The sequence below is a fragment of the Octodon degus genome, unplaced genomic scaffold (genome assembly GCF_000260255.1).
Source record: "Octodon degus isolate 3935 unplaced genomic scaffold, OctDeg1.0 scaffold00017, whole genome shotgun sequence".
NCBI classification, from domain to species: Eukaryota; Metazoa; Chordata; class Mammalia; order Rodentia; family Octodontidae; genus Octodon; species Octodon degus.
Window position 1 is genome coordinate 23,191,359 of NW_004524593.1, and position 24,692 is coordinate 23,216,050.

A 24,692-nucleotide genomic window follows, 5' to 3' on the forward strand; every position below is an offset into this window, starting at 1 on the left:
AGAGGACATCTTTGTCTTGTACCAGATCTAAGAGTAAAAAATTTCAGTTTTTCCCCATTTAGGATTATGTTAGCCATTGGGTTTTCATAAATGGCTTTTACCAGAGCAAATAGAATTTTAAAAAAGGTCAAAGAAAAAGGAAGGTAAGGAATACAAAAGAAAGAATATGGAGAATAAATATAAGAAGAAATTAAAAGGAATTGAGAAAAGAAAAAGAACAGAGAAAAATCCCAAGAAGGACAAAAGGAAATTCCCTAGATTCCAATAAACCAGTAAAGAAAAAAGAGTAGGAGGAAGAAAGGAAAGAAAGAAAGAAAGAGTAAAACCACGACACAAATTTTCCTCTTGTGTTTATCCGCAAGTGGCTTTCTTGCAGGAGCCACAGCCGTGGAGTCCAGCAATCCATGGTTTTGTCCGAGTAGTCTTGTAGTCTGTAGGTTTATAAGATGCTTCCTGTTCCGTGGGACCCTCCTGTTTACTCCAGGCTGTGGCGTGTCCACCCAGTGCACAAAAAAGCCAGATGGACTCAGCTCCACGTTGGACGCAGGCAGTGAGACACGGGCTCAGGTGCTCAATGCCAGCACTTCGCATCCAGCTCAGCTCGGGCTGGGCTTGGCCTGTCACCATGGGGATGGGGCCAGTGTCCTCCTGGCCTGAATTCAGACCCCTCACGGGATCTTTTTCCAGCCTGCTCCCTGTCTGCCGCTGTCTCTTGTGGCTGACCTCACCAACTCACTGGGTGGATAATGCTGGCCACTGAGAAGCAAAGCCGTTCCGCAGCGGCTCTGAGTCCCAGTTGAAGCACACGGCCCTTCCCTAGAATGGTGCCTGGCTAAGCACGCTCTGGCCGTGTGGTGGGCACCTGTGCAGCTGTTTCCTGCGGTATGTAGGGAGTCCTCGCAGAGTAAGACCCCCACCCTCCCTGTGGATTGCACTCACGTCACTAACCCAGCTCCCTGCGTCCTCCCTGGAGCGCTCAGTGTTCACCTGATGATGCAGGGCCAGGCTGCCCTCCCCGTGAGTGTGTTGGGAGCCAGCGAGAGTCCAGACTGCTGTGTCCTTCTCTGTACTGTGACTCATCTCTCAGACTTCTGGAGCTTTCAGTTTCCCCATTAGGTCCTTCCCGATTCTGGGCGTGTGGATTCCAGGTCTCTGTGGGGATAGACTTCGCTGCTGCGGACCACTGCACCATCTTGAGTCTGTCGTTGTTTTTTTTTTTTTTTAAGGAACATAACATACTTTTTGTCATAAAGAGGTATAACCATGGGATTGTTGCATCCTTGCTCATTCTTTAGAATAGTTCTATTGATGAATTATTAATTTTAATCATATGAGTTTCATTATATTAAACAATGAGTACTTAATGGGAAAATCATAAAAATAAAATATTATTTTTAATATCATTTAAAAATAAAAAAAATTTTGACACCAACTATTTTTGGTGTACAAAGTCTAAAAAAGAGCAACAGACAAAAATTCCTACGTGAACAACAATGAAACTACCAGTGGCACACTACCAACACCTTTTTACTTCACTTAGCACACCTAAGGCAGGTTGAGACGTGGCGTCGCGTGTTTTCCGTACGCAGGCGTCTCGTGCACTGACAGCACCAGTGTTCGATTTCCCAGCCTTTTTGTGGGGCGTTCTTGCCGTGTGGCTGGCCCTGCTGTCCTGTCAGGAGGTTCTTACGTTATGCAGTGTGTCGTTAACAGGAACATGAGGTAAAGTCTTAAATTTTGAATATTTTTAGAATGAACATCAACATTTTTGCATCAGCTGTATATTTGCCTGCAAAGCCTAAAAGATAACATCAAAAATAAATTTCTATATGAACTACAAAGGAAATATCAATAGCATTCTACAAAAACATCTTTACTTCAATTGCCATTGCCACAGCTAAATAATAAGAAAATAAGATGTCAATAAAACATCAAATGTGTAATAAGTGCTTAGAATAGACATTTAACATTTTCACATCAACTGTATACTTTTTGTGTGTTTTGTGGTAGCAGGGATTGAACTCGGGATCTTGCGCTTGCCAGGCAACCGCTTATTCTACTGCGCTATCTCCCCAGCCCCTTGTCAAGGTTTTGCTATGAATATTTTCATCGTGGTGAAATGTTGAGATCAGCAGTACCAGTTGTTTTTCTTTGCCATATACAAAGCCACTGTTGTATCTTTCTGAAATCTAAAGATTGTACTATACAATTCTTTGTTTTGAAATTGCAGCATTTCATTTGGAAATTGTGCTTTGTTCCTCTGTACAGTTCCTGCGCTGATCTTGTGCTCTGTTGGCAAATGTTAGATCAACTGGACACTGGTAAACCAATTGTGGAATGTCACGTGCCTATTAGTTTTGGAGATGGGAGCAACAAGGCTGTTCACAACATCATTTGCTTTCTTAATATATGAGTAAGGACCCGATGGCTGCGTTTCAGAATACATTCTAAACTGAGAGCATGGGAAGTGTTTGCGCTGCGGCGGCATCGCTGCCCTCAGTCTTTCTCACCGCTGCAATGAGAAATCCCTGCTAAGCACAGAAGGCCTGTGAATATTTTCACATCAGCTAGTGAGCTGTCATCATGAATGCATTTTGAATATGGCTATTGGTGCGCACAGAACATTTTACTTGTATCTCAGTCTTTGTATGTTTCACAGCATCTTGTAGCATTTTGTCTGTTACAGTTTCCAACACTGAATTGCAGTGTCGGCATTCTATCTAAGATGTTTCACCCAAGACTGTCATTAACTTTTAGACCTAGTTCTAAATCGTTCATGGTGGGAAATGCATGGCCATTTGCCAAGATTTAGACTAGTCTTACATGTACTCACATTACCGCTTTCTTTGTTATTTGAGTAAAGGAGGTCTGCACTCCATGTCTGTGTCGGTGCTTCTTGCTCCGTTTCGCTGTCGTCGGCACTTCGGCTCCCAGGCCAGTGTCAGAGTCATTCTTGCGATCACCCGCCCGCAGCCCTCTTCGGTTATAAAGATATATATGTGACCCTAACGGATCATCTTCATCATCCACGCATGAGTAATCTAGTGATTCAATTTTGACTTCTTCCAAAACTTGCAACTCTGGTTTTTCATGTGCTGTTATACTGAATTGGGCTACTTCTATTAAAAAAAAAAAAAAAAAAAAATCTAAAGAAAACTTAAAAAAAAAAAAACAAATCCTGGAGTGGTGTGGAATATTACACCCTCTGTAATGTGCAGGCAAACATATACAAAAACTGCCACAGAGCATTACGTGAGTGTAAACCCTGGTTTGACACTTTTGCACAGGTACACACACCTTGCTTTTCATCATACCAAGTGGATAAAAAAGGTTGCTTCCTGTAGCCCTCGGAACAGCCGTTCTTATGCTAAAGTAAAAATGTACAGTAGAAAAATAAGAGATAGGTTTGTGGAACCCTATGTTATGCTTTACGTGAAAGCGAATTAAGATTTCCTACAGGGATTCTATCCTGGGACCTTCCTGTTTTCATGTCAAAATAAAATGGAATGATTCTGTGAAACAGACCCTCACATAATTAAAACCTCTACATGCCATTAATAGGCTCCTGTCTTTCCCAGACCCCATTCCCAGACCGGGCCAGACTAAAATCCTTGTCTTCTCACAGCCAGGACATTGTGGGCAGCTCCCTCTCGGGCAGTGAGGGATAGAAAGGACGTGCTCCTCATAGTCTGCGCTCGCCTAGCCAAGGCTGCCAAATCTGGCTGACAGAACAGGAGCCGGGTCACTGAGACATGTGTTACCCCTCTGGTCGTCCTAGAAGAACAACGTGAGAACCTTCATTCTTCCCACTGCTGATTACATAGTGGTGACCCGCCGGCCCAGGCCGCTGCCTGTGCCCTGTGGGCCCTGAAAAGGAAGTCTCTTGGCTGCAGCCCAGAAGAATGGTCAGCTCTTGGTAGGTGCTGGGCCGCATAGTCTGTGGAAGCAAGTCTTGGGATTCTCCTCCCACCCCTATAGAAGACTGTGAATGAAATGTCGCAGAGAAATAGGACCAGCCTAGATTCCTCGGGAAGTTTACTGGGTGTACTTAACATCTGGATCAAGATGTCTGTGACACTACTCATAGAAATTACAAAGTAAGTCACAACTGTGAAGGAGTTTAAATTGCATGCCCCAAAATTTACATTTCTGCCACCAATTAGGAAAAGTACTTGCCCCAATTGCAGTGTTTCACAGCTTCCGTAGAAGCATTGCATAAGAACTAGGAGAGACACGTGTAATTTCAGAGTCACAACACAGTTTGTGGTTACAGTTATATACCTCTAAGTAAACTGCACAGTCTGTAGCACTCAGCCATATTTTCAGGTTTCAATTACTTGAAAAGCCCTGTGGTCCCGAGTGATAGCACTTCATACTCAACTGTGAGCCTAAATGTGTGCATACTTTATGCCTGTATTTGGTTCAAAGGAAAAATACTGAAAGGAAACCTGTCATAAAGAATTGCATATGCCGGGGAGATGGCTCTGTGGAATAAGCGCTTCCCTGGCAAGTGCAAGGGCTGAGTTCAATCCCTGGTTCCGCAAAAAAAAAAAAAAAGAATTACATAGGTTTTATCCATGTAGTGAGAATATGGGTGATAGTTACATTCCTTTATAATAGTCTTTTTTTTTTTTTCAGACTTCAAGAAAACAAATGTTAATTTGCAAATCAGAAAACAAAACCAACTTTAAAACAGAAAATACGTCTGTTGAGTAAAGCTTTGGTTCTTCCTTAAAAGCTAAAGTTTATATTTTAGAATGGACAAACAAATGCTTTGGCAGCTGGAAACAGTCCTTTCAACTTGAGCTCTTTACTTTTCCAGGAGAACCCACTGGGTGGGCAGCCTGGCTGGTTCTGGAGCCTTGCCCAGGGTCTTTGATAAACCGCTGCCACCTCCCACACACTTCTGCCCGCGACATTCTGCCCCCAGTGCAGTGTATGGTTGGCAGCACCTGCTCACCATTCACGTTCATGTGACACTGAGGGACCAAGGACTCTGCCCTGCCCTCCAACCTAGGATCTCAGAGCAGTTTTCCTACCTGGCCTTTACCTAGTCCACCTCGCTAGCTGTCCTCAGAAAGAGCCAGCATCATGTTCAAAGTGTCCTAAAACACTAGTTCTTACCTCCTTGGGCATGCTTAGTGCTATCTCTGTCCAGGAAGGATTTCAGCACAGCTTTGATTAGAGGAGGCTGGCTCCTTGAAATTCATCAGAAGCAGCAGAGTCTCACAGCCGCAGAGGGGCTCAGGAATAATCGAGCTCTACCCGCGAGGGCATTGAGGCTCCCAAAGCGAGGGTGGAGCCAGGGCCCCACTCCAGGGCAGCGTGCGCTGGGTCTCGGCCCTGCACAAGCACCGTGTGGGCCCGTTTGCCCTCGTGGCTGTGCGACCAGAATGTCACTACAGCTCAAACACATGTGGTCCCAGGATGGTGACGTTTTTATTTTTCAGCAGAAAATTCTCGTTTTTATTTTAGCTATGTTGATGTATCTTTCCTTTACTAATATTAGGCTTTGAGAAGAAAACCCTTAAGGGTATTATTTTTTATTAAAGCCAATGGTGGCAGTTTTGCCTTAACCCTGTTTGTTAAGGTTTTGATCGTTATTCATGATTTGAGTTACAGAAATTTATTTGTGTGTGTGAGGATAGGGAGGGAACTTGGGCCTGCACACGCTGGGCAGCCCCCACCTCCCCAGAACTTAATCTTCAAGTTAAAGGATAAACATGGGAAGCCCAGCCAGGGCAGGCACGTCCACTTTACTCGCTCTTGTTACTACTGAAAGCGTACCGAGGGGTCCCCGTGGCTGCCAAGAGGGCTGCCGTCAGGCCACGGATGAAGCTGTCGTGGCAGCCGCAAGGTGAGGCTTTCACTGCTGGAATCCACTTTGATGCAGTAGATTTTCCCTGACTTTTTAACTCTCTGCCCCAAAGGGATATATAGATATGGATATGGATATGGATATGGATATGGATATGTAACATTTAACCTTCTAGGGGCAGCCTTGTACAATTTTCAATAATTTTGTAAGAGCAAAATAACACAAACTATGGGGATTATAAGAAAGATTAAATATGATTCTCATATTTTTGAGCTTGAGTGATACTTCTGTTGAGTCAAATGTAGACATCCCAAGAACTGAAAATAAGCCAATGTTGGATTAGAAGGTAATTGTTAAATTTGGGAATTAAGTGTTTATACTTTTGATGTCTGACCTAAATTTTTTTCTATTAATAAATGAGTAAATTTGAGGGCTGGTGAGATGGCTCAGTGGTCTAAAGCACCTACTTAGAACAAGCTTAGCAAAGCACAGGACTGCGGTTCAATCCCCCAGCACCACATGCCAGCCAGCCCCACCCCCTGGTGGGCTGAGCTGGCCACACACACACACAAATAAATAAAATAAATAAAAAATAAAAAAAAGAGTAAATTTGAGATTGGACTATAGACTTAAAATAAATGCATAATTTGAACTCACTTTCAAAAATGTCTTCACTGTGATTATAACCAACACAGAGGTTCTTGTTTATGTAACGTGCATCGTTTACGATGGGAATTGAAAAGAGTTTTAGTTTTTATGTATAGCTAGAATCCATAAAATTTTAAATGTGAGCAACATTTGCATTTCTTTTTAAAAACCATTTATTTATTTATTTATTTATTTATTTATTTATTTGGTACAAGGTCTCACTGTGCAGCTCAGACTTGTGGTGATCCTCCTGGCTCATCCTCCCCAGCTCTGGACAGGTGTTCTCCACCATTTCTGGTTTCGGGACCAGCACAGTGTATGGGGGCTCTGGGGCCATCATAACATAAGGTCCAGGGGATCAAACTCAGGTCCCTGTGCTTGCCAGGAAGGCACTTAGACTGCTGCCAAGCTATCTCCCCAGCCCGTTTCTTTCTTAATGAAGTAAAAAAACATATAGGTGAGTCAGGTTTAATGCAAGTCCTAACTTGAAGAATTTAAAATTCATACAAACTATCCAGGTTACATAATGTCAGTCCTAACCTCTCTGCTAGACTCCACTTTATCAGTGACTTCACTTCAGTCGATGTTACAGTTGTATTATTTCTAGTTCATGTGGAAAGCCTAGCTATATTAAGCATAGTCTTAGGCATTTCTAACTGTACTTACACTGTATCATTCCATATAAACATTATTCCGCAGCGAGTTTGGGACGGTTGTAATATTCATGGAATAAGTTAACCTTCGTTTACCTACAAAGTCATCAACCGTTTTCCTGGTAAAAGTGTACATTTTTACAATAGACACTTGTAATTTTGATTTGTGTTCTTGTGAGGCTCTCAGGAGGCTTCCTGAGCCGTGAGGAAGATCGGAGCCTGCTTTTCCTGCCCGTCGGCACCTGTAGCGGCCAGGCTGGTGTTTCCGTCCTCAGTGCCCACCTGCTTCGTCCTTGTTGCGGGCCCACCTGGGTGTGGCCCTCCCTGAGAACACCCGGTGCTCTCCAGCACAAGCCCCAAGCCCTTCTACACGCTCCACTCTGCTCATGCCTATGTGGGTCATGACCCGGGGCTGCGCCCTTCTCTGCCTCCTGGTCACCACCTTTCTCCAAGGTGTAGCTCCAGGTGTGCTTCTGAGGTCAAGATCAGGGGTTCTGAGGTGGCTGTGGCTCAAGGCCACCTCCCCTCTCCTCGCTCCTGTGCTGTGGGCTTTGCACCCACGGTTGTCTCCCATCTGCAGGACTTTTTTCTTGGCAGCCTATTAGAGTGGTGGCTTAGGCTGTGACTGCAGGCTCTGCTTCCGCCCTGGGACTCAGGACCCAGACCTGGGTGTGGAGGGAAGAGTGGGGGAGCTGCGCAGGAGACCTGGTAATGTGGAAGCGCAAGGCAGGTGGCACTTAGCTCTGCAGTGTCCACAGTGTTCTGCTTTGTAGTTCTTGAAAAGTGCATTAAGGCATGTGCCGCTGCTCCCCACCTGCGTGGTGGTGAACAGCACCCCACACTCAGCAGTTAGAAATTTTCAGAGGCTTGAGTCACATGGGTCTGAATGTGTGCACTGTTGCCGTTTTAGAGCTTCCTTTCATGCTTCTACTGTGTGGTTCTTTGGTGCACACGGGCCTTTGAAGAGTTCAGCATATGAAGTTAGGCTGACTCGCAGTCACTGTCCCAGAACCGTCCTTCTCTCTGTGGTAAGCAGGTCTATCCATGCCCCATATCCCCCTCTGGGTTTTAAAGGACGTTTCTGAACTTCCATTTATTTCTTTTCCACTTGGCTATTAGTCGGCATTGTGTTGGTGGATCCCTCCTTGAGGGGTAGTTCCCGCGTCTGGCTTCTCCGCTGCCTCTTCTTCCTTCTCCTCCTTCTCTTTCTCTTCCTCCTTCTCCTCCTCCTCTTCCTCCTCCTTCTCTTCCTCCTCCTCCTCTTCATCCCCCTCTTCCTCCTCCTCCTTCTCTTTGTCCTCTTCCTCCTCCTCTTCATCCTCTTCTTCATCCTTCTCTTGCTCCTCCTCCTTCTCTTTCTCTTCCTCCTTTCTTCCTCCTCCTCTTCCACCTCCTCCTCTTCTTCCTCCTCCTCTTCCTCCTCTTCCTCCTTCTCTTCCTCCTTCTCCTCTTCATCCTCTTCCTCCTCCTCTTCCTCCTTCTCCTCCTTTTCCTCCTCCTTCTCCTCCTTTTCCTCCTCCTCCTCTTCCTCTTCCTCTTCCTCCTTCTCTTTCTCCTCTTCATCCTCCTCCTCTTTCTCCTCCTCCTCTTCCTCCTTCTCTTCCTCCTCCTCCTCTTTGTCCTTCTCTTCCTCCTCCTCCTCCTTTTCCTCCTCTTCATCTTCCTCCTCCTCCTCCTCTTCCTCCTCCTCCTCCTCCTCTTTGGAGCTTCTCTCTGGTCAGAGCCTCCCCAGTAAGGGCCCTGCCTGCCATCCTGTCTGCTCCCGGCCCTGCCCTGCTCACTCCCCACCCTGCCTGCTGGTCCTTCCCAGGTCACAGTAGTGGCTCATGGTGCTCATTGGTGAGCTGCTCTTCTCTGCTGCACTGGGGCCAAGAAAAGCACAGGTGCAGAGCCTGGCGCCGTCTCCCTGGCCCAGGAAAGGGTGCAGGGGTGACAGCTCTGTGCATCTGGCTCCAAGGAGCACTGTGGAACTGAGCTGAACCAGGCCTTGCATGCCTAGGAAGTGCTCTGCAGCCCCCAGCAGGTGCCATTGGATCTTGCAAGTGAATCATACAAACACTGCTTAGAGCAGCATGGTTTATCCCAGGCGAGCCTTCTGCGAGGAGGCTTCTTTCTAGAGGGGAGCAGGAGGGCACAGACCCACGCAGCTCACACGCCTGCTGCATGGAGGCCCGGGCTGCCTGTGCCTCCCGCTCATTGTTCTCCTCGCCAAGAGCGCTGATCGGCCCAGTGCTCAGTAGCTTTTCTAACACTTACGAAGTGCTTATGTTTACCAGGCGCTGTCTGAACTTCAGGCCCCGGCCAACTTCCTCCCTGCTCCTGGTCTCTTTGTGTCATGGGCACTCGGGGTGCTCCACGCCCTCGAGCCCACACCTCTGAGCATTCAGGAAGCACTTCGTGCCAGCTCTGCAGTTGTCGCCGGCCTTCAGCTCACGCAGCGCAGGCCCTGTGCATCCAGCTCACGCTTACAAGGGGGCGGAAGCCACGCCAGCCTGTGTGCGCGTCTGTTTCTTCCTCTCGGTGGAACCCGTGGAAGCAGTCATGAGGAGGGACGGCTTTGCTTTTGTTGGACATGTTTTAGAGCACGCTCATCCAGTGTGCTGCTTTATTTTCAGCTTCTCCCTTCTACAACGCCCACGCGAAGCCCGAGGCATCCCTTCAGTGTCCGCCTCCACTGAGGGGCAGCGCGGCAAGGCAGTGCTGCTGTTGTGCTTGAGGCAGGCCCCGCGAAGCAGTTTGTTTCTTAAGTTCAGTTTCCCCACTGTAAAGCTCAAGGTACATTTCCTTCCTTGTATTTTAGTTGTTCAGAAATATAAAAGCCAGTTTTCATGGGTTTTATTTTCTTAGATGTTACGAGAAGCTGGTTGGAATTCAGAGCTGGAACTATGCCTTTGTAGGTTGCAGTGCTGATTCTGCAGCTGTCAAGACAGAAGGCTGCAGGTGGATGGAAAGCTTTCTGTGGTGTTGTTCTTGCATCCTTCACCCTGTAGTCTCCCTTTCTTGGCCCAGCAGCTCTTAAACGAGAGAAGAAAAGGAAGGAAGGAAGGAAGGAAGGAAGGAAGGAAGGAAGGAAGGAGAGACACAGACAGCTTGCGCCCTGTCAACCTCTTCCCCGTTTCTTGCTAACTTTCTCTTCCTGTACTTGTTCTCTTCCGTTGCTCTTCTTAGGGTTTCCCCTTGTCCCCGCTCTGGCCACCCTTGTGGTCTCTGCGCTCTTCCTCCCACTCTCCCTCCCCTCCCCTCCCCTCCCCTCCCGGCTGACTAGCATGCAGCAGTCTGGCCACATACTTACTGCGTATCCTTCTGGGCGGGGAGCGCTGCACTTTATATGTGCTTTGTTATTTTTAAAAGCAGGTTTGAGCTTAGTCCTAAGATAATGTCACTATCACCCCTGCAAACAGAAATGCCTGGGTCCCTGGGCAGCAAGGTCACCCAGCCGCTGTCACCCCTGCAAACAGAGATGCCCGGGTCCCTGGATGGCAAAGGCACCCAGCCACAGTGGGAGCCCAGCCACCTGCGCCACAGTGGGCGTGGCTCTAGATATGCAAACACTGCCTTCCCCTGTTGCAGGTGGCTCCACAAGGGGACAGCTGCCCATCTGCATGGTACAGTTGCTGGGAAGCCAGCGTGTCTGAGCCATGTGGCATAGCAGGTGAGAGAGCCCAGGAGGAAGAGAGCTGCTCCCTCAGCAGGTGTCCGCGAGCCGGTTGGTTAACAAGGCTCGAAGTGAGTGCAGGCCCCCTGCGGTGGTTCTGGTTAGATACCAGAGGGACGGGCGCATGGAAGGAGACTGCTTGTCTGCGAGGGCAGAGCTGATTCCCTACTGGCCTGTGTACTCTCAGAGATGCTTTCTGGGAAGAGACACAGAGGCAGAGTTAAAGTAGGCAGCTCCACAAGCCACAGCCGTCCTGTGTTGCCTGCCACGAGCCTGCGCGCTCTCTACACCTGCTTGTCGTGGCTGTTAGTGGCACACTCCAGGGATTGAGGGTCTTTGCAGTAACCTCAGTTTTCTTTTCCAGCCCCTGTTGGCACTCTCTTTTTTGTCTCACATGTAACATGAATGAATTCTGTGCTCAGGCAGGAAGAGGGCAGTGACTCCGTAGTCATTCTGTCTCTAGAGAGTGAGCGGTCAGTCGCGGGCCTGCAGCTTTAGAAAGCCTTGTGGGGACGAGCAAGGAGAGCATTCCTACTCCTTACAGCCCAGAACAGACACAGCAAAATCTCGTTCCTTTACAAATATCTAGTCAGGTATAGTCCAGGACTGTGGCCATTGTAGGTCTGAACATGGCAAAGTTACTAACTTTTCCCGAAACCCAGAAGGTGCTTTTAACTGGAAAAAGTTAAAAGTAAAAATGTAAGGTTATATGTGCAGGTGCTTGCCTTTTTCCAGACCTTACTCTCCTTCTCTATATAGATAACTTTTTCCTTATAGCTAGCTACTAGCTTCACCCTTAGTGTCAAAGGGCAGCGTCATCATGGGGTGTGGTACTGGCTGCCAAGTACTAAGTGAAAATACTAAGGACCACCTAAGTATGTACTTTAAGTGGTCGGGTTGTGAGGTATGGGAATTGTATCTCAATAATACTATTTTATAAGAGATCACTGTGGAAACCAGGACTGGAGTACATACCTGTAATTCCCGCTCTTAGGAGGCTGAGACAGGAAGATAGTGAGTTTGAGGCCAGACTGGGCAACACAGAGTTCAGAGCCAGCCTGGACTCTATAGAGCAAGACCTTGTTTCAAAAAATCAATATGTAATTGATATGGCAGTATAGGTTTTGGGGGTTTCTTGGTGGACTTATCAAAAAAAGCAAGTGTTCAGGAGCAGTCATTTTTGTGGTGTGGGCAGTGTGTAAGGCTCACCCCAGCTGCTGGTGCGTCCTGTCGCTCTGCTGCCGTGGCCGAGGCCCCGGGTGGGAGATCCCAGCCTTGTCTGCCTGCTCTTCCTGTCCACACAACGCCAGCCGAGCCCGGAGTGCTGCTTCAGTGAAATTATGTCATCTAGCTAGAACATTTCAGAAATCTGTCCATATATAGGTGCTCAAAGAAGGCTGTTTCATGAGGAAAAATTGTAGCCTTAAGAAAATTTGATAACAGTGAAGTACCACCAAAAGTCACTGTTGAATTAGACCCAGGAGAACTGTGTCCGGTATGAAGGGGCGGGGGACCCTGGGAACGCAGGTGGCGTCTGGCCAGGGCATGTCAGAGCCAGCGTGCTCGACTTCCCCAGCTCGGCAGGACCACAGCTGTGTGGCATCTGAGCAAAGACCAGCGAGCGGACGTTGGAGGTTCAGTTCCACACCAGGGGAAGGAGGGTTGTGCTTTGCACAAGACGCGCTGGCTTAATTAACCTTTCTGAGTGACCCTCCTGCGGCACCAGATGAGAGAGCCCCTACCTTAGGACTCTTAGGCACTAGCAAATTGGAAAGTTTAGTAGAATATGAAGGACCTTAGGTGTGACTGGAGTGGGCTGAAATTGCAGTGTGTGTGTGTGTGTGTGTGTGTACGAGAGAGAGAGAGAGAGAGAGAGAGAGAGAGAGAGAAAGAGAGAGAGAGAGAACAAAACTAAATTTACTTTTGTTTGATACCTGTTTATTAATCCAACAAACACTGATTTGACATTACCAAGAACCATGCATTATGCGGTTATGGAAACGTGAACACAAATGAGGCGCGGCTCCCCTTTGTGTACTTAGTGTCTTTAGAAATGAGAAGACTTTGCATGCACTGTACACACGGTGCATTTGGGGGCGTTGTTGAGGGCTGCTGAGTCCCCTCTTACTAAAGCACAAGTCCCTTCCTGGGACAGCGCAGCAGACTGGGCCTCACGGGGTTTCACGGCCCGGACCAAAGGAAGCACTTGGTTTCCCAGCCTTCTGCGCTCATAACCCATTTCCACTTCCAAAGTTTGTTGAAAACCTCCAAGAGCTTTTGTTTATGTTTTCATTTACAGTTCATATATACCATATGGGAATTGAAGCTAAGAAATTGTGTTTGACTCACTAAAGAATAATAAGCCAGTTATATGTTAAGATAAATAACATTTTTGTGAAAAATAATGACATTTTTTGAAAAAGGTTTCCGAGGTGTCACTTCACATCTGCAGACCTCTTTGGCACGTGGCTCAGTGGACGACAGCAGAATTGCTGGCTGCACGCAGTGCGCTGTGGCCTGCCCAGGACTGGGAAGGAAGGCTTGGCCGCTGCCAGCGCCCGGCATCCCCCGGGGCCTGCAGACCTCTGGAGAATGCCCTGGGCAGGGTGAGGGTGAGCAGTGGGTTTCGCTTCCTCACCAGACTTGCATTAAAAGCTTCACCAAGCCAGCAACCAGGGAGCTGATCGGCTGGGCTGTCGAGCTTGGAAGCGCGACTGCACTCGGAGTCCCTTTGACTAGCTCGGCCTGGGTCTCTGAGCGGCAGGCAGGGAGGACGAGAGGCAGGGGCAGCAGGATTCACATGCAGGCCCACACTTGTTCAAGGGGGTTGTGAAGGCAGAAGTTAGGAGATCAAAGCTGGAAGCTGCACGTGGTGGCGCCTGGCTGGCCCCAGCTCTTGGAGGCTGATCCAGGGGGGTCATCACTGTGAGTCTGAGGCCGTCTGGGATACAGCCTTGTAAGACCCTGTCTCAAGAAAAAAAATGAAGCTTACAAGATTCACTGGGCCTTACGGAGAGAAAAGATGTTTCTGATAACAGAAAGTGTTGTCCTTTTAAATTAAAAACCAAAACAGCTTGAGGCTTTTATGGGTAAATGGACACGACGGAGACATATTCATGAGTGAAGTAAGTCCAACCCACAGGTGTGACACCATACTGTCTCCCTAGTCTGAGAATCTGGAGGGCTAAATACGATCCAGAAGGACAGCAAATGCTGTGAAAGGGGAGGAAAGTGCTGAAGAGAAAGAGCAACTGGGATGGGAGAAAGGAGCAAAGGAGGAAGGGCAACGCGTTATGTGTATGCGTGCGTGTGCGTGCGTGCGTGCATGTGTGCGCATACGATCGCTGAGATACTTGCACTACTAATTTCTATTAGTTCATTGAAAAGGACAGTTAATGCCGCGTGCCTGTGGTAATCTGAGCAGCTGCTTTGAAGATAACAATATACGGTATAATAACTGTTGTTCACTTCCTGTCATCTTGTTTCAAAATTCTGTGTCGTTTTTGTTTTTTATTATTCTCTTTCAAACGAAGCCAAAACAGTACTGGGAGACCCTTCAAGGCAGGAGCCACCATGGGCAGGAGGAGGGAGAGGGCTGTGGCCCTGGCGGCCTCAGGTCCCCAGAGCCTGCGGCTGGGGGCGGGCGGGCCGCGGGAACATGGCATGGTGTGCCGCGCCTGCCGCCCGCCCGTGTGGCGCGGCCAGTAGGCTGGCTGCCCACATAGTCTCCTAGGAGCTGCAGGGAAGTACAGAAGCAAGCGTCCGTCTGCACCGGAAGCTTCTGCGCATGGTGTCGCGTTTGGCTTCTGATTGTCTCTCTGTGCTTTTTTTCCAGACCACCCAGACCTTTCAAGTTGCCAAAAAGGTAAGGCACTTAGGTCATGCTGCCAGAGTGACCTCCCGTGTGTGTGTGTGTGTGTGTGTGTGTGTGTGTGTGTGTGCCCGCCCCGCACCTCACCCACAGCTGCTGCTCTTTCCACCTTCCTCTTTCATACTTTTATGAAGGAAAAACTTTCCTGAGGTAACTGCTGGAGGCAGCGCTTGCGTCCATAGTGGTCATGAACCTTAAGGTAGATGCTTATCCTCCAGGCTCTGCTGTGCAGGTCTCCGTCCGATCGCCTGTACTAACTGCTTGTGTCCCTCCTGTTCTGCCAGCTAGACTCCAGGAATGGCAGCTTGTTCGGAGTGCTCCTGGCTTTCTAACTGCTGTGTAGCCATGCTAAGAGGAAGCTGTGGAAGTGTTGAAGTCCATCTATTTGAGGGAACGTTAAGTGCACGAAGGTTTCTCCCCAAGCCGACAGCATCGGCTCATCACACTCGGCTACCCCGACGTTTGGGGTTGAGACGCGGTGTCATTACGGTTCAGAAAGTCTGAGTGATCTTTGAGACTCGGTTGCCAGAGAGGCTAGTCTCCTCCTAACACCAAAGCCTGCCTCAAGAGTTATTTTTTAAAGCAAAATTGCTACATAAGTAGCTTCTTCCATTTAAACACTATTTCCAAAAAATAAAAAAAAAAACACTTCTTCCATTAAAAATAATCCTTTTTTAATTGTAGTAAAATACATTCCATTGATAAATGTTTTTTCCTTTTAAAATAGCATCTATTTTTAAATCGTAAGGTGCAGTGTGTGCCTTGCATCTTACGTGTGTGCTCCCTGGCGTCACACGCACTCGCCGTGTCGTGGCCAGTGTCACCATGTGAGTCTGTGCAGAAGAGGGACACCTCACCTGGTGAGACTGAAACCCTGAGCCCATGAAGCAGGGGCCGCCGGCAGCACTCCCCACAGTCCTGGTGCCGCCATGCTACCTGCGTTGGACTTCGCGTCCCTCCCGCGCAGGAGCGGCAGTTTGGCCTCTTGTGACTAGCGTATGGTACTCAGCTTAACGTCCTCATGACGTTAATTGAAAGAGTTTGGAATCCTGTTTTCTGTGTGAAATTTCTTGGCCTGTAGTCATTCTTCCCACTAAATTCGTGATGCACAGGAAATGTGATTCATTTTGAGATGCCTAACCTTCAGGAATAAGGAAGTACTGAGAAGGAATAAAGTACAGGCAAGCGGGTTTTTAGGAAGAAAGGATAACTTAAAAAGTGTAGTATTATTCCAGCAAGACGTGAAAACCAACACGCCTTGCTTGCAGAGAACTTGGGGGCCGAGGGCAGCCTGCCAGGGTTGGGGTCAGGGTGCAGGAAAGGGGCCTTCATGCCAGGTGCAGGGCGTGCGCTCTGTGCCTGGCCGTGCTCGGAGCAAGAGGTGCAGGACGTGCTTGCAGAGGCAGAAGCACGAGGGAGAAGTGTGTAAGCCAAGAAGACAAGACTGTGGGCTGCTGTGTGTCGCTGTGCTAGCAGCGACCCCTTTATGCATTTGACCATGTGTTGGCCCTGAGACACTTGGCGAATTTGCTTAAGCTGTTATCTGACCATTTTCCAGAGGGAGCCCGGTGAGAAGGTGACTGAGATCGGAGTGTGTCTCAGGGACCTCCCAAGGGGACCCCATGCAGCGCGGCTATGACACCTGGTCAGCAGGCACACTCAAACAGCACAGGGAGCCTCTGAGATTCACGTTTTCATTACAGTCAGTCACTGAGTGATTCTGTTGTGTTTAGCATAAAGTCTGTGTGTGTGTGTGTGTGTGTGTGTGTGTGTGTGTGTGTGTGTGTGTGAGAGAGAGAGAGAGAGAGAGAGAGAGAGAGACAGACAGACAGACAGACAGACAGACAGACAGAGACAGACTGAGAGACTGAGCCTCAACCAGGGCCTTCCCACTGAGCAGCACTCTCAGCCCTGCTTGCTTTGTACCTTGAGGCAAGGTCTCATTTCAGTTGCTCAGTTGGTGGGTGGGCCACGCATTTGGGGTCCTCCTGCCTCAGCTGCCAGGCTGCTGGGATCACAGGCGTGCACCACCACAGCCAGACTTCCTTACCTAGGCTTAGATCCAGGCCTTGCAGTCCAGTCAGTAAAGTTCAGCCCACAGTTCTGTGGGTATGATGCGCATAGAAAGGAACTGCTTGTGGGTCTGAGAGTCTCACTGTGAATTTGGGGGCACAGATGTGTTTTGGGGTCACCTGCCTCTGGTGTCTGCGGCTCCTGGGCAGTTGGCCAGGCCGCAGCCTCCTCCCAGAAGTGGACGTAGCCCGGATGGGCTCAGGGTGGCAGGGAGCTGTGGTGCTCGCTCGTCTCTGGGAGATCACTGTGCAGGGACAGCTGCGACAGACGTCCGGGGCCACAGTGTGGTCTGTTATGTCGGATCCCTATCAGAAGTTAGATTTGAAGTGAGTGAGGGGAGCAGAGCATAAGCTGGCTGGCAGCCTGTTCTCAGAGACAGGCTGGCTCTTGCACACACCTAGAGCCACCAGCTTTATTGGCAGCTGCATGCTTTTGCAGAACGAGTTCACCGACCTAGCAGTGAGAAGCCAACTTGACATGAGCCAGAAGGGGCCTCAGTGAAGGGTAGAGAGGTGCGGTCCACAAGCGAGTGTCCTGAGTTTTTCTTCTTTTTGGAAATGGGAAGGGGCCTGAGAGGTGGTCTAGAAGGACGTGTTCTGAGCACGCGCCAGCTCCCCGCAGGGAGTGCTAGCTAGCGTGCCACAAGCGTGCTGAAGATGTGCGAGGAGGCGTGCAGGAACTGAGTGCGTTTGGAGCCGGAGGCCGTCTCTGTAGGGCCCTGTGCTTCTGGGAGGGCCTGGAGGGGTTGCTAAGGGATGCAGCCAGGACGAGGTGGCACCACCCGGCAGGCTCAGCGTGAGAGAAGTTCCTGAGGGGAGGGAGAGGCTGGAGCCAGACCGCATGTATGTGTCTGTGTGCACGCGTGTGTGCACAAATGTGTGTGACTGTGTGCCTCTGTATGTGCCCGTGGCATGCGTGTGTGTGTGCAGGTATGTATGCATGTGTGCCTGTGTGTGGCTGCCTGTGTGCCTGTGTTCAGAACTCCATCAGATCTCACACTGACAACACCTGTACCAGGCCTAACCATGAGGACTTAACCAGTTGCGCTCGTGGGCAGCAGACATCCCACATTGCCTCTGAGCGGCGCCCTGTGCCCTGTATTTGCAGCTACGCAGCCCTGCTAGCCGACTGGCCCGTGGTGGTCCTGGGCCTGTGTACCCTGCTCATCGTGGTCTGTGCTCTGGTGGGCGTGTTGGTGCTGGAGCTGCCAGACTTCTCGGACCCGCTACTGGTAAGGAGAGCGGAGCCCACAGTCGATCTGTGCTTCGTTGCTGAGCTGTCGTCGTGAATGAAGTGTTCTAATGCAAGTCTCAATCTCTTTTTTAATATTCTATTTCTTTTGAAACCACCCCCAGCCTGGGTTAAGTATGTGGCTCTTTTTGAAAGATAAAGATGTGTGTAATCTGTATTCTCAGCTTTGTAGAAGTTTAGGAAGGACATGAGACAACTAATTGTTCTTCCTTTCCTTCTTTGTCTTTTTGAGATAGGGCTTCACTAGGCAATTCAGCCTGGCCTTAAACTGACTTTGTAGCCCATGATGGCCTCAAAGCAGCAGTGATCCTCCCAGGTGCTGGGATTACAGGTGTGCACCACCACGCCAAGCAAGACGCTAATTTAAGAGTCTTTTATAAGTAAAGTTTGCACTAACTGAAGAAAAAAGTCAGGGAAACTGCTCACCCTCAAAACCAGAATATTGTCCTTCTCTGTCCTCGTGCTTAAGCTAAGAAGCAGTAGACTACAGAACCTGCATGCCATATAAAAATATTTTCATAGAGCTTCTAAGACTGAATGAAGCTCTAAGACTGACTTCTTTTTCATCCCAAAAGAAGCTGAAGGAGTGTCACTGTTGCTCATAGTCGTCTGTTTTTAATTAACTGCTCCGCTGGGGTGGAAGTGGAGAAAAACGTGGTCCAGAACAGCACTGCACCCTTTGGGGGCACCCGCACAGCGCTGTGCTTCTGGGGTGAACATAAGTACTCACTGAATGTGTGCTCAGCCCTGGAGGAGCCGTGCCGGATCCTCTTCCCTGAGGCCTGTACCTCACCTGTGCTGTCACCCGATACTGCCTCCTCAGCTGTCACTGTGATGGCTCAGCCTGGAATGAAATGTGCTCATGGGAACCTGTGACATTTTGCCTAGGGTTTTGAACCAAGAGGGACAACGATCGGCCAGAGACTGGTCACGTGGAATAACATGGTCAAAAATACCGGATATAAAGCAACGCTGGCAAATTACCCTTTTAAATATGCAGACGAGCAAGCCAAAAGGTAATCATCATGTATTTTTACATAATACTTAATAAACTCTTTAAATATTGCAAAAGGTTAAATATGAAAAGATTAGGGGCAAAAAGGTTAAGTGTACAATATGCCACTCAAAGGCATTTGCACCGAGTTGTTTAGCACGGGCTTTTAAAAGCTCTGTTGTAGCAGGATGAAGAGATGATGTTTCTTTCTTTGTCTGAAGTGAAGGAGTGAATGCTGGCTGCTTCTGCTCATCCTTCCAGCTTACTGTCGATTGCTGAACAGGTCGTGGCTGTGAAGCCGTACTGTTGCCGCACTTATCGCCTTGAGATAGCCAGGACGTGACTGAAAGCCAAATTGTCATTCCGTTTCAGCCATCGGGATGATCGGTGGTCGGATGATCACTATGAAAGAGAGAAGAGAGATGTGGACTGGAACTTCCACACAGACAGCTTTTTCTGCGATGTTCCAAGTGAGTAGTGTCGGGGAGGACCTGCAGCTGTGTCCCCTGCACTGGGCGAAGCAGGGCACCCCGGGTCCTCTGGACTCCCAGCACTGCGCCGGCAAACTGACCTAACTTCTCTGGGTTGGCCAACCACTGCCTGAATTTATCTGTAATAAAAATTACAAGATGGAGGGGCCGGGGAGATGGCTCAGTAGAATAAGCACTTGCCTGGTAAGTGCGAGGGCCTGAGTTCAATCCCTGGTTCCGCCAAAAAAAAATTAAAAGATGATCGAGTTAGATTTAATTTTAAGGAAAATATAAATCTAATAAAAGTCTTGACCCTGTCCAAACTTTCAAGTCGCATTTCAAATTATTTGTCTTATCAAGTTCTAGATCAATCAACAGTACATGGTTTTGATTGAAACCTGACATAATCTATTGCATTATCAAAAAAATATGTTACACTTTGGTTCATCTGAAAAACTTTTAAGGGCCATCCACGAGCCTGCTTCCTCACTGAGCAATAGCGAAGGAAAAAGGGACAAGATACCTCCAGAGGCCCAGAGCACGCTGCAGGGCCGCAGGGCAGGCGGAGCAGGGCAGGGCAGGGCGCGCTGGGCCCGGTGGTGCCGTGTTCTGTGGAGACCGGGCCCTGTCCTGTGTGGAACACCCCAGAAATGAGCCCCCAGGGCCACAGCTGTCTAGACACTGGCAGCAGATGTCGCCTGGTCACCAGGTCAGCCTGGTTACTGAGCAGCTGCTGCTGGGAGAGGAGCCAGGAAGGAGCACGGACTACCTGGAAGCGCTGGTAGGAGCTGCAGATAATCTCAGCTTCTGACTGAGTGTTAAGGTGCAAGCCCTTTGGTTTTGAGTTTTTGTTGTTGCTGAAGAGCTCTTTTAAATATGTCTTCTTTCCTGGTAGAACCCTGGCAGACCTGCCTGGGTCTTTAATGTTTCTAGATCTTGTCAAGCCTCAGGATCTTTGTTTTGAACCCTGCTTCACTACGTAGTCCTGCAAAGAAGGTAGCTTAGGCAGGATCTTATGTGGACTTCAGAAAGCAATTGAAGATTCCTTTTCTCTCTTAAAACACGGAGAATTGAGCTGTGGCGCGTGTGCACTCTGGCCGCTTCACTGCGCTCAGGCCAGCACGTTCTTGCTGCACCAACATCGGTGCTGGTTGCTGTCTTAAGTAGGAAGGACATTAGCAGGCTGGTGAAATACAGTCAGGTGTGTATTTCAGCACCCCCCTTGTCTCGAGGTAGTAGGCTCCTCTCTGACCAAAGCCACTGTTAAATCTCTGTGGAGGAGGTTTGCTTCCACCAGGGCGATTTTGCTGACCAGTGTGCCTACCTAGGATGCTAGTAGCTATTTGATGAAGACAAGTGTATTGAAGACAATTTCATGACCTTGAATAAAACCTTTTGTAATAAAACTTTGTTCATAAAATTAGCAATTAATTTTGTTAGTGCATTTTAGATAAAATTACTTGGTTTTACTTGCTAAATATTCAGTTTTAATGACTGAGGCAGAAGTGGTACTTACTGAACACCCGTTTTTCATTGTCATTTAGTCCTCATGACTGGGTGAAATAGATGTTGCTGTCACCATTTCAGAGGAAGAAGCAGCTTGGAAATCTTCTAGCTGCAGTCACCAGATTGTGACAGTGATGGAGGGAATGACACAGGACCTCTAAATGATATAAGGGAATGTTATAGCTCCCAACCTGCTAGATGTCTGATCCGCCACATTTGTGTTCCCCAAAACTGAATGAATTCTAAGCAACAGCAGAGGTTAAGAGTAGGAAGTATTTTTGAGGGGGAGAGGTACAGCTGAGAGGCAGGAGGAGCCCCGAGTGGGGTGCTGAGAGCTCCACTCCTCAGGGGAGCTATACAGAGCACAACTAGGTAGGCACAAGGTGGACTATAGCCGAGATCAATGAATACAGTTGTCAGCGTGGCTGCTTAGCTGCCGTTGAGCAGCGGCAAGCAAGTCACACAGAACCAGCAGACTACTGTGTAGGAAGGGGTGAGTCTCGGGCTATGGGTCACACACCTAGGTGACCGGTGGCCGTCTACGTACTGCTAGACCAGGTCTTAGCACACCTCAGGCCTGGTCGTTTTGTCTTTATCTGGAGGCCTGGCCCTCCACATACGCGCCTCCAGCCACAGTGGAGATGAATCTTTATCTTTTCTTTGTCACTCTGAAGGGCCCAGCCCTTTCTAGATGCCTAGATGCTGCCTGCCTGCCTCCGCCTGGCTGTGGCCGTGTGTGCCTGCTGACACCGCCCGCGCTCCTCCCGAGCCTCACTCACCCAAGCGCGGAGTCTGGCTTGCCGTGTCCGCCTTCAGGTTCTCTTGTACCGGGGCGGCAGACACGCTCTAGCACGCAGTGCACCTGCCATCCTGGCCCCGCCAGCATTCCGTGTGGCTAGACTCGGACTGTACTGCCTTCACATCCATCACCTGCTGCCTTCCCTCCAGCTGCCAGGGACAGCGTCTCTACCATCTGTCCTTGGGATGCCCTGGTGCGCTGGTGTGAACCCACGACACACGTGCCACAGCGGGCTGTTTGTGTCACTGGAAGCTCTGAAGGTTCGCCATCACTGCCTGAGCGTGTCACTCTGATTGTGTACAACCTTAGGGGCGTGCTGTGAAATGAAGAGGGAGGCGTTCAGTTAATGTCCTGCTGAAACTTCTTATGCGTCTTTAAAGTCTTGCTGAAGGTGGGGCTGTGATGTGCTGTTGCTCAAGGTTGTGCTGACGTGGCACACAGTGCTGCCCTTGTGGAGTGCTTCTCCAGGGATTTATGAAAGGAGAGAATTCCCTGCTACTAACGAATTGCAGTGTAGTTCTCACTTGGAATTGTTTTTGAGGTCTGAGTCTTAGGGAGAATGAATAACCGCTAACTCTTTTTCTTTGTCCTTTTGTTATCACCAGGTGAACGATATTCCAGAGTTGTGTTCACCTCGGCGGGAGGGGAGACCCTGTGGAGTCTATCTGCGATTCAGTCCATGTGCCGCATAGACAACTCCAGGGTATGTAGAACAAGCCTGAAGTGTCAGGCACAGGCATAGTGACGTCCTGGCCAGCCCTGCCCAGCTGACCTGGGTCTGCCGGGTGGGCGTGCCGGGGCCCAGCCCAGGGCACCCTGCGTGCCGCCGGAGTCCAGCTGGCTTCCTCTGCACCCAGCTTCTCTCACCTAGACGCTCTTCTCACAGCACGTCCCGTCCCAGTTAGCAGTTGACTCTTTTCTTCTAGTACATCTTTTCTCTGATCCACATCCCATGTTCTCTCCTCCTGCCCCAGGGCAGGTATGGGCATTGATCGTGCAGTTAGCTACCGGCTAAGGTGGCAGCACCTGCAGATGTGCAGCCAGCCCCAGGTCCGAGGGGCTCCGCTTCGCCAGGGAGCAGCGTCTCATGGCATTGCTGTCCAGGCAGAAGAGGGACTCGTGTGCTCTTAGCTTCAGATGTGCCGCTGAGATGCAGTCGCTGGCGCCTTAAACCTCTAGGCATCGGCCACTGTGAGCCAGCCTGACGATGCCACCTCGTTCTGCCACCAGGCTTGGTGCGGCGCTTCTGTACCCTTCAGCCCAAAGACAGTGAACCTTTAGAGCTTTTAATGACAGCAACAGCCTGCTGTGGTGTGCCGAGGGTTCGCCCCCTCTGGTGGAGACTGTCTACAGCAGCAGAAGGACCCTGCAGTCTGGGCATTTACGTGGTTCCTGAGGAGGAGGAGCCAACAGGGGCTCAGCGTTTAGTCCCCAGCAAGAACAGGACCAGTACAATCTCCAGGCCCCAGGTGACAGCATGGCCACACGCCGCAGTAGTCCCCTAGGTCCTCCCTGAGGACTTGAGGGCCAGACCCAAGACACAGCCAGCCCCATGTCAGACACGGGCAAGAGGATAAGCAAGGCCTGATGGCCTGCCTCAGCATGCTGATAGTTTTAACTTATGAAATTCATAGGGCTTTTGCCAATTACGGCCATCTTTTATTCTAGTCTCACATTAGGCTGTGGGCCCAGAATGAATCTCTGCTCACGGTGGTGGTGCCTGCTGGGCACTCGGTTGTCACTTCAGCTTTTCTGAGTCTGCTAGCTCACATTGCAGCCAGGACTTCTGTCTCCTGGTGGTGGGAGCAGACAGCGTGTGAGGCCCTTCCCTGGCCTTGTGCTGGAGCAGTTGGGGGTTCTCAGGCCAGGTGGACACAGCAGAGGACAGCAGAAGAGGCATGTGGCGGCTCCAGAGGTGCCCAGCTATCAGGGAGGCCCGCGGCTCCTGCTTGTGCACGTGACACTCTTGGTTCAAACTCAAAGTTCACTTGAATGAGTGCCACTCACTCAGAACGCCAAGGGCCAGGCTCCAAGCAGGGGTGCTCTGTCGTGCCGCCGCCCCCACGGGAACCCCTCCTTCGGGGCCTCCGTGGACTTGCAGGGCTTTCTCGCACTTGCTGTGCCCTTGATGGCTCAGAGATGCTGGCAGGCAGTCACAGGGGCCGGGTGGGTTTCTGTAATCTGCTGCACCGGAGCCACTTCCCTGGGCCCATCCTTGCCCTGGCAGCAGGTGGAGTCTGAGAAAGGATGGCATCCAGTGTCGGGGAGGTGGACCTCTGTGTCCTGGTCACAGAGAGCAGAGGGGTGCTTTTGGGCCCCTGTTCTAAGAGCATCACTGCGCCTGAACTTCTCCCCAGATTCCCCTTCAACTTGTAATATGTGGGGAGCTTCACGCCTCAGAAGTAGAAGCCAGCTGTCTGTCAGCTGGACTGGGTGTTAAAGGCCGAAACTTTCTCCCTTTTTTTTCCTCAGCTTCTTAAAATATCTCTGATGTAGCCAGTAGTTTTAAAAGTTAAGGTATCATTTAAACCCCTGCTGGTTTCTTCCAATTCTCTCCCTTGTTTCTGTAACCCCCTTCCGCAGGCCACCCCCACCTTTCCTGCTGTCTCACTGGGCAAGTATGCAGGGACGTGTGGTGGCCACACACCAGATGATTGCCTCAAACACCCCGCCCGTGCTTAGCTGGAGCCCGAAGGGCTGCAGTCCTCAGGAGAGTGGCAGAGATTGCTTTTGTAGTCCCCGGTCAGAGATTTGGAAATGATTCCAATGAGTCTTTTTTCCAGAAAAATGAAAAATATGTAACTGCCTTCATCATGAGGCAAGACCTGTTTGCCTGTTAACCCCACGGCATAATGCCAGGCTCTGCTTTTCCACCTTAGCCACACATAACAAAGTGCTACTATCACACAACACTTTCCATGTATTCATTGATTTTTTTTTTTTTTTTTTTTTTT

At 49.5% G+C, this 24,692-nt stretch overlaps 1 protein-coding gene across 2 annotated transcripts in view; it reads left to right on the forward strand.

Moving 5' to 3' along the window:
• Positions 1-24,692, forward strand: part of Disp1 (dispatched RND transporter family member 1) — a 127,457-nt gene that overhangs the window by 97,306 nt on the left and 5,459 nt on the right. For both annotated transcript variants that reach the window (XM_023710337.1, XM_004626949.2), the window contains 5 exons: positions 14,610-14,639; positions 17,826-17,949; positions 18,858-18,985; positions 19,336-19,433; positions 22,344-22,441. In XM_023710337.1, the coding sequence (XP_023566105.1) occupies positions 14,610-14,639; positions 17,826-17,949; positions 18,858-18,985; positions 19,336-19,433; positions 22,344-22,441 (478 nt within the window). The remainder of the gene's footprint in view (positions 1-14,609; positions 14,640-17,825; positions 17,950-18,857; positions 18,986-19,335; positions 19,434-22,343; positions 22,442-24,692) is intronic.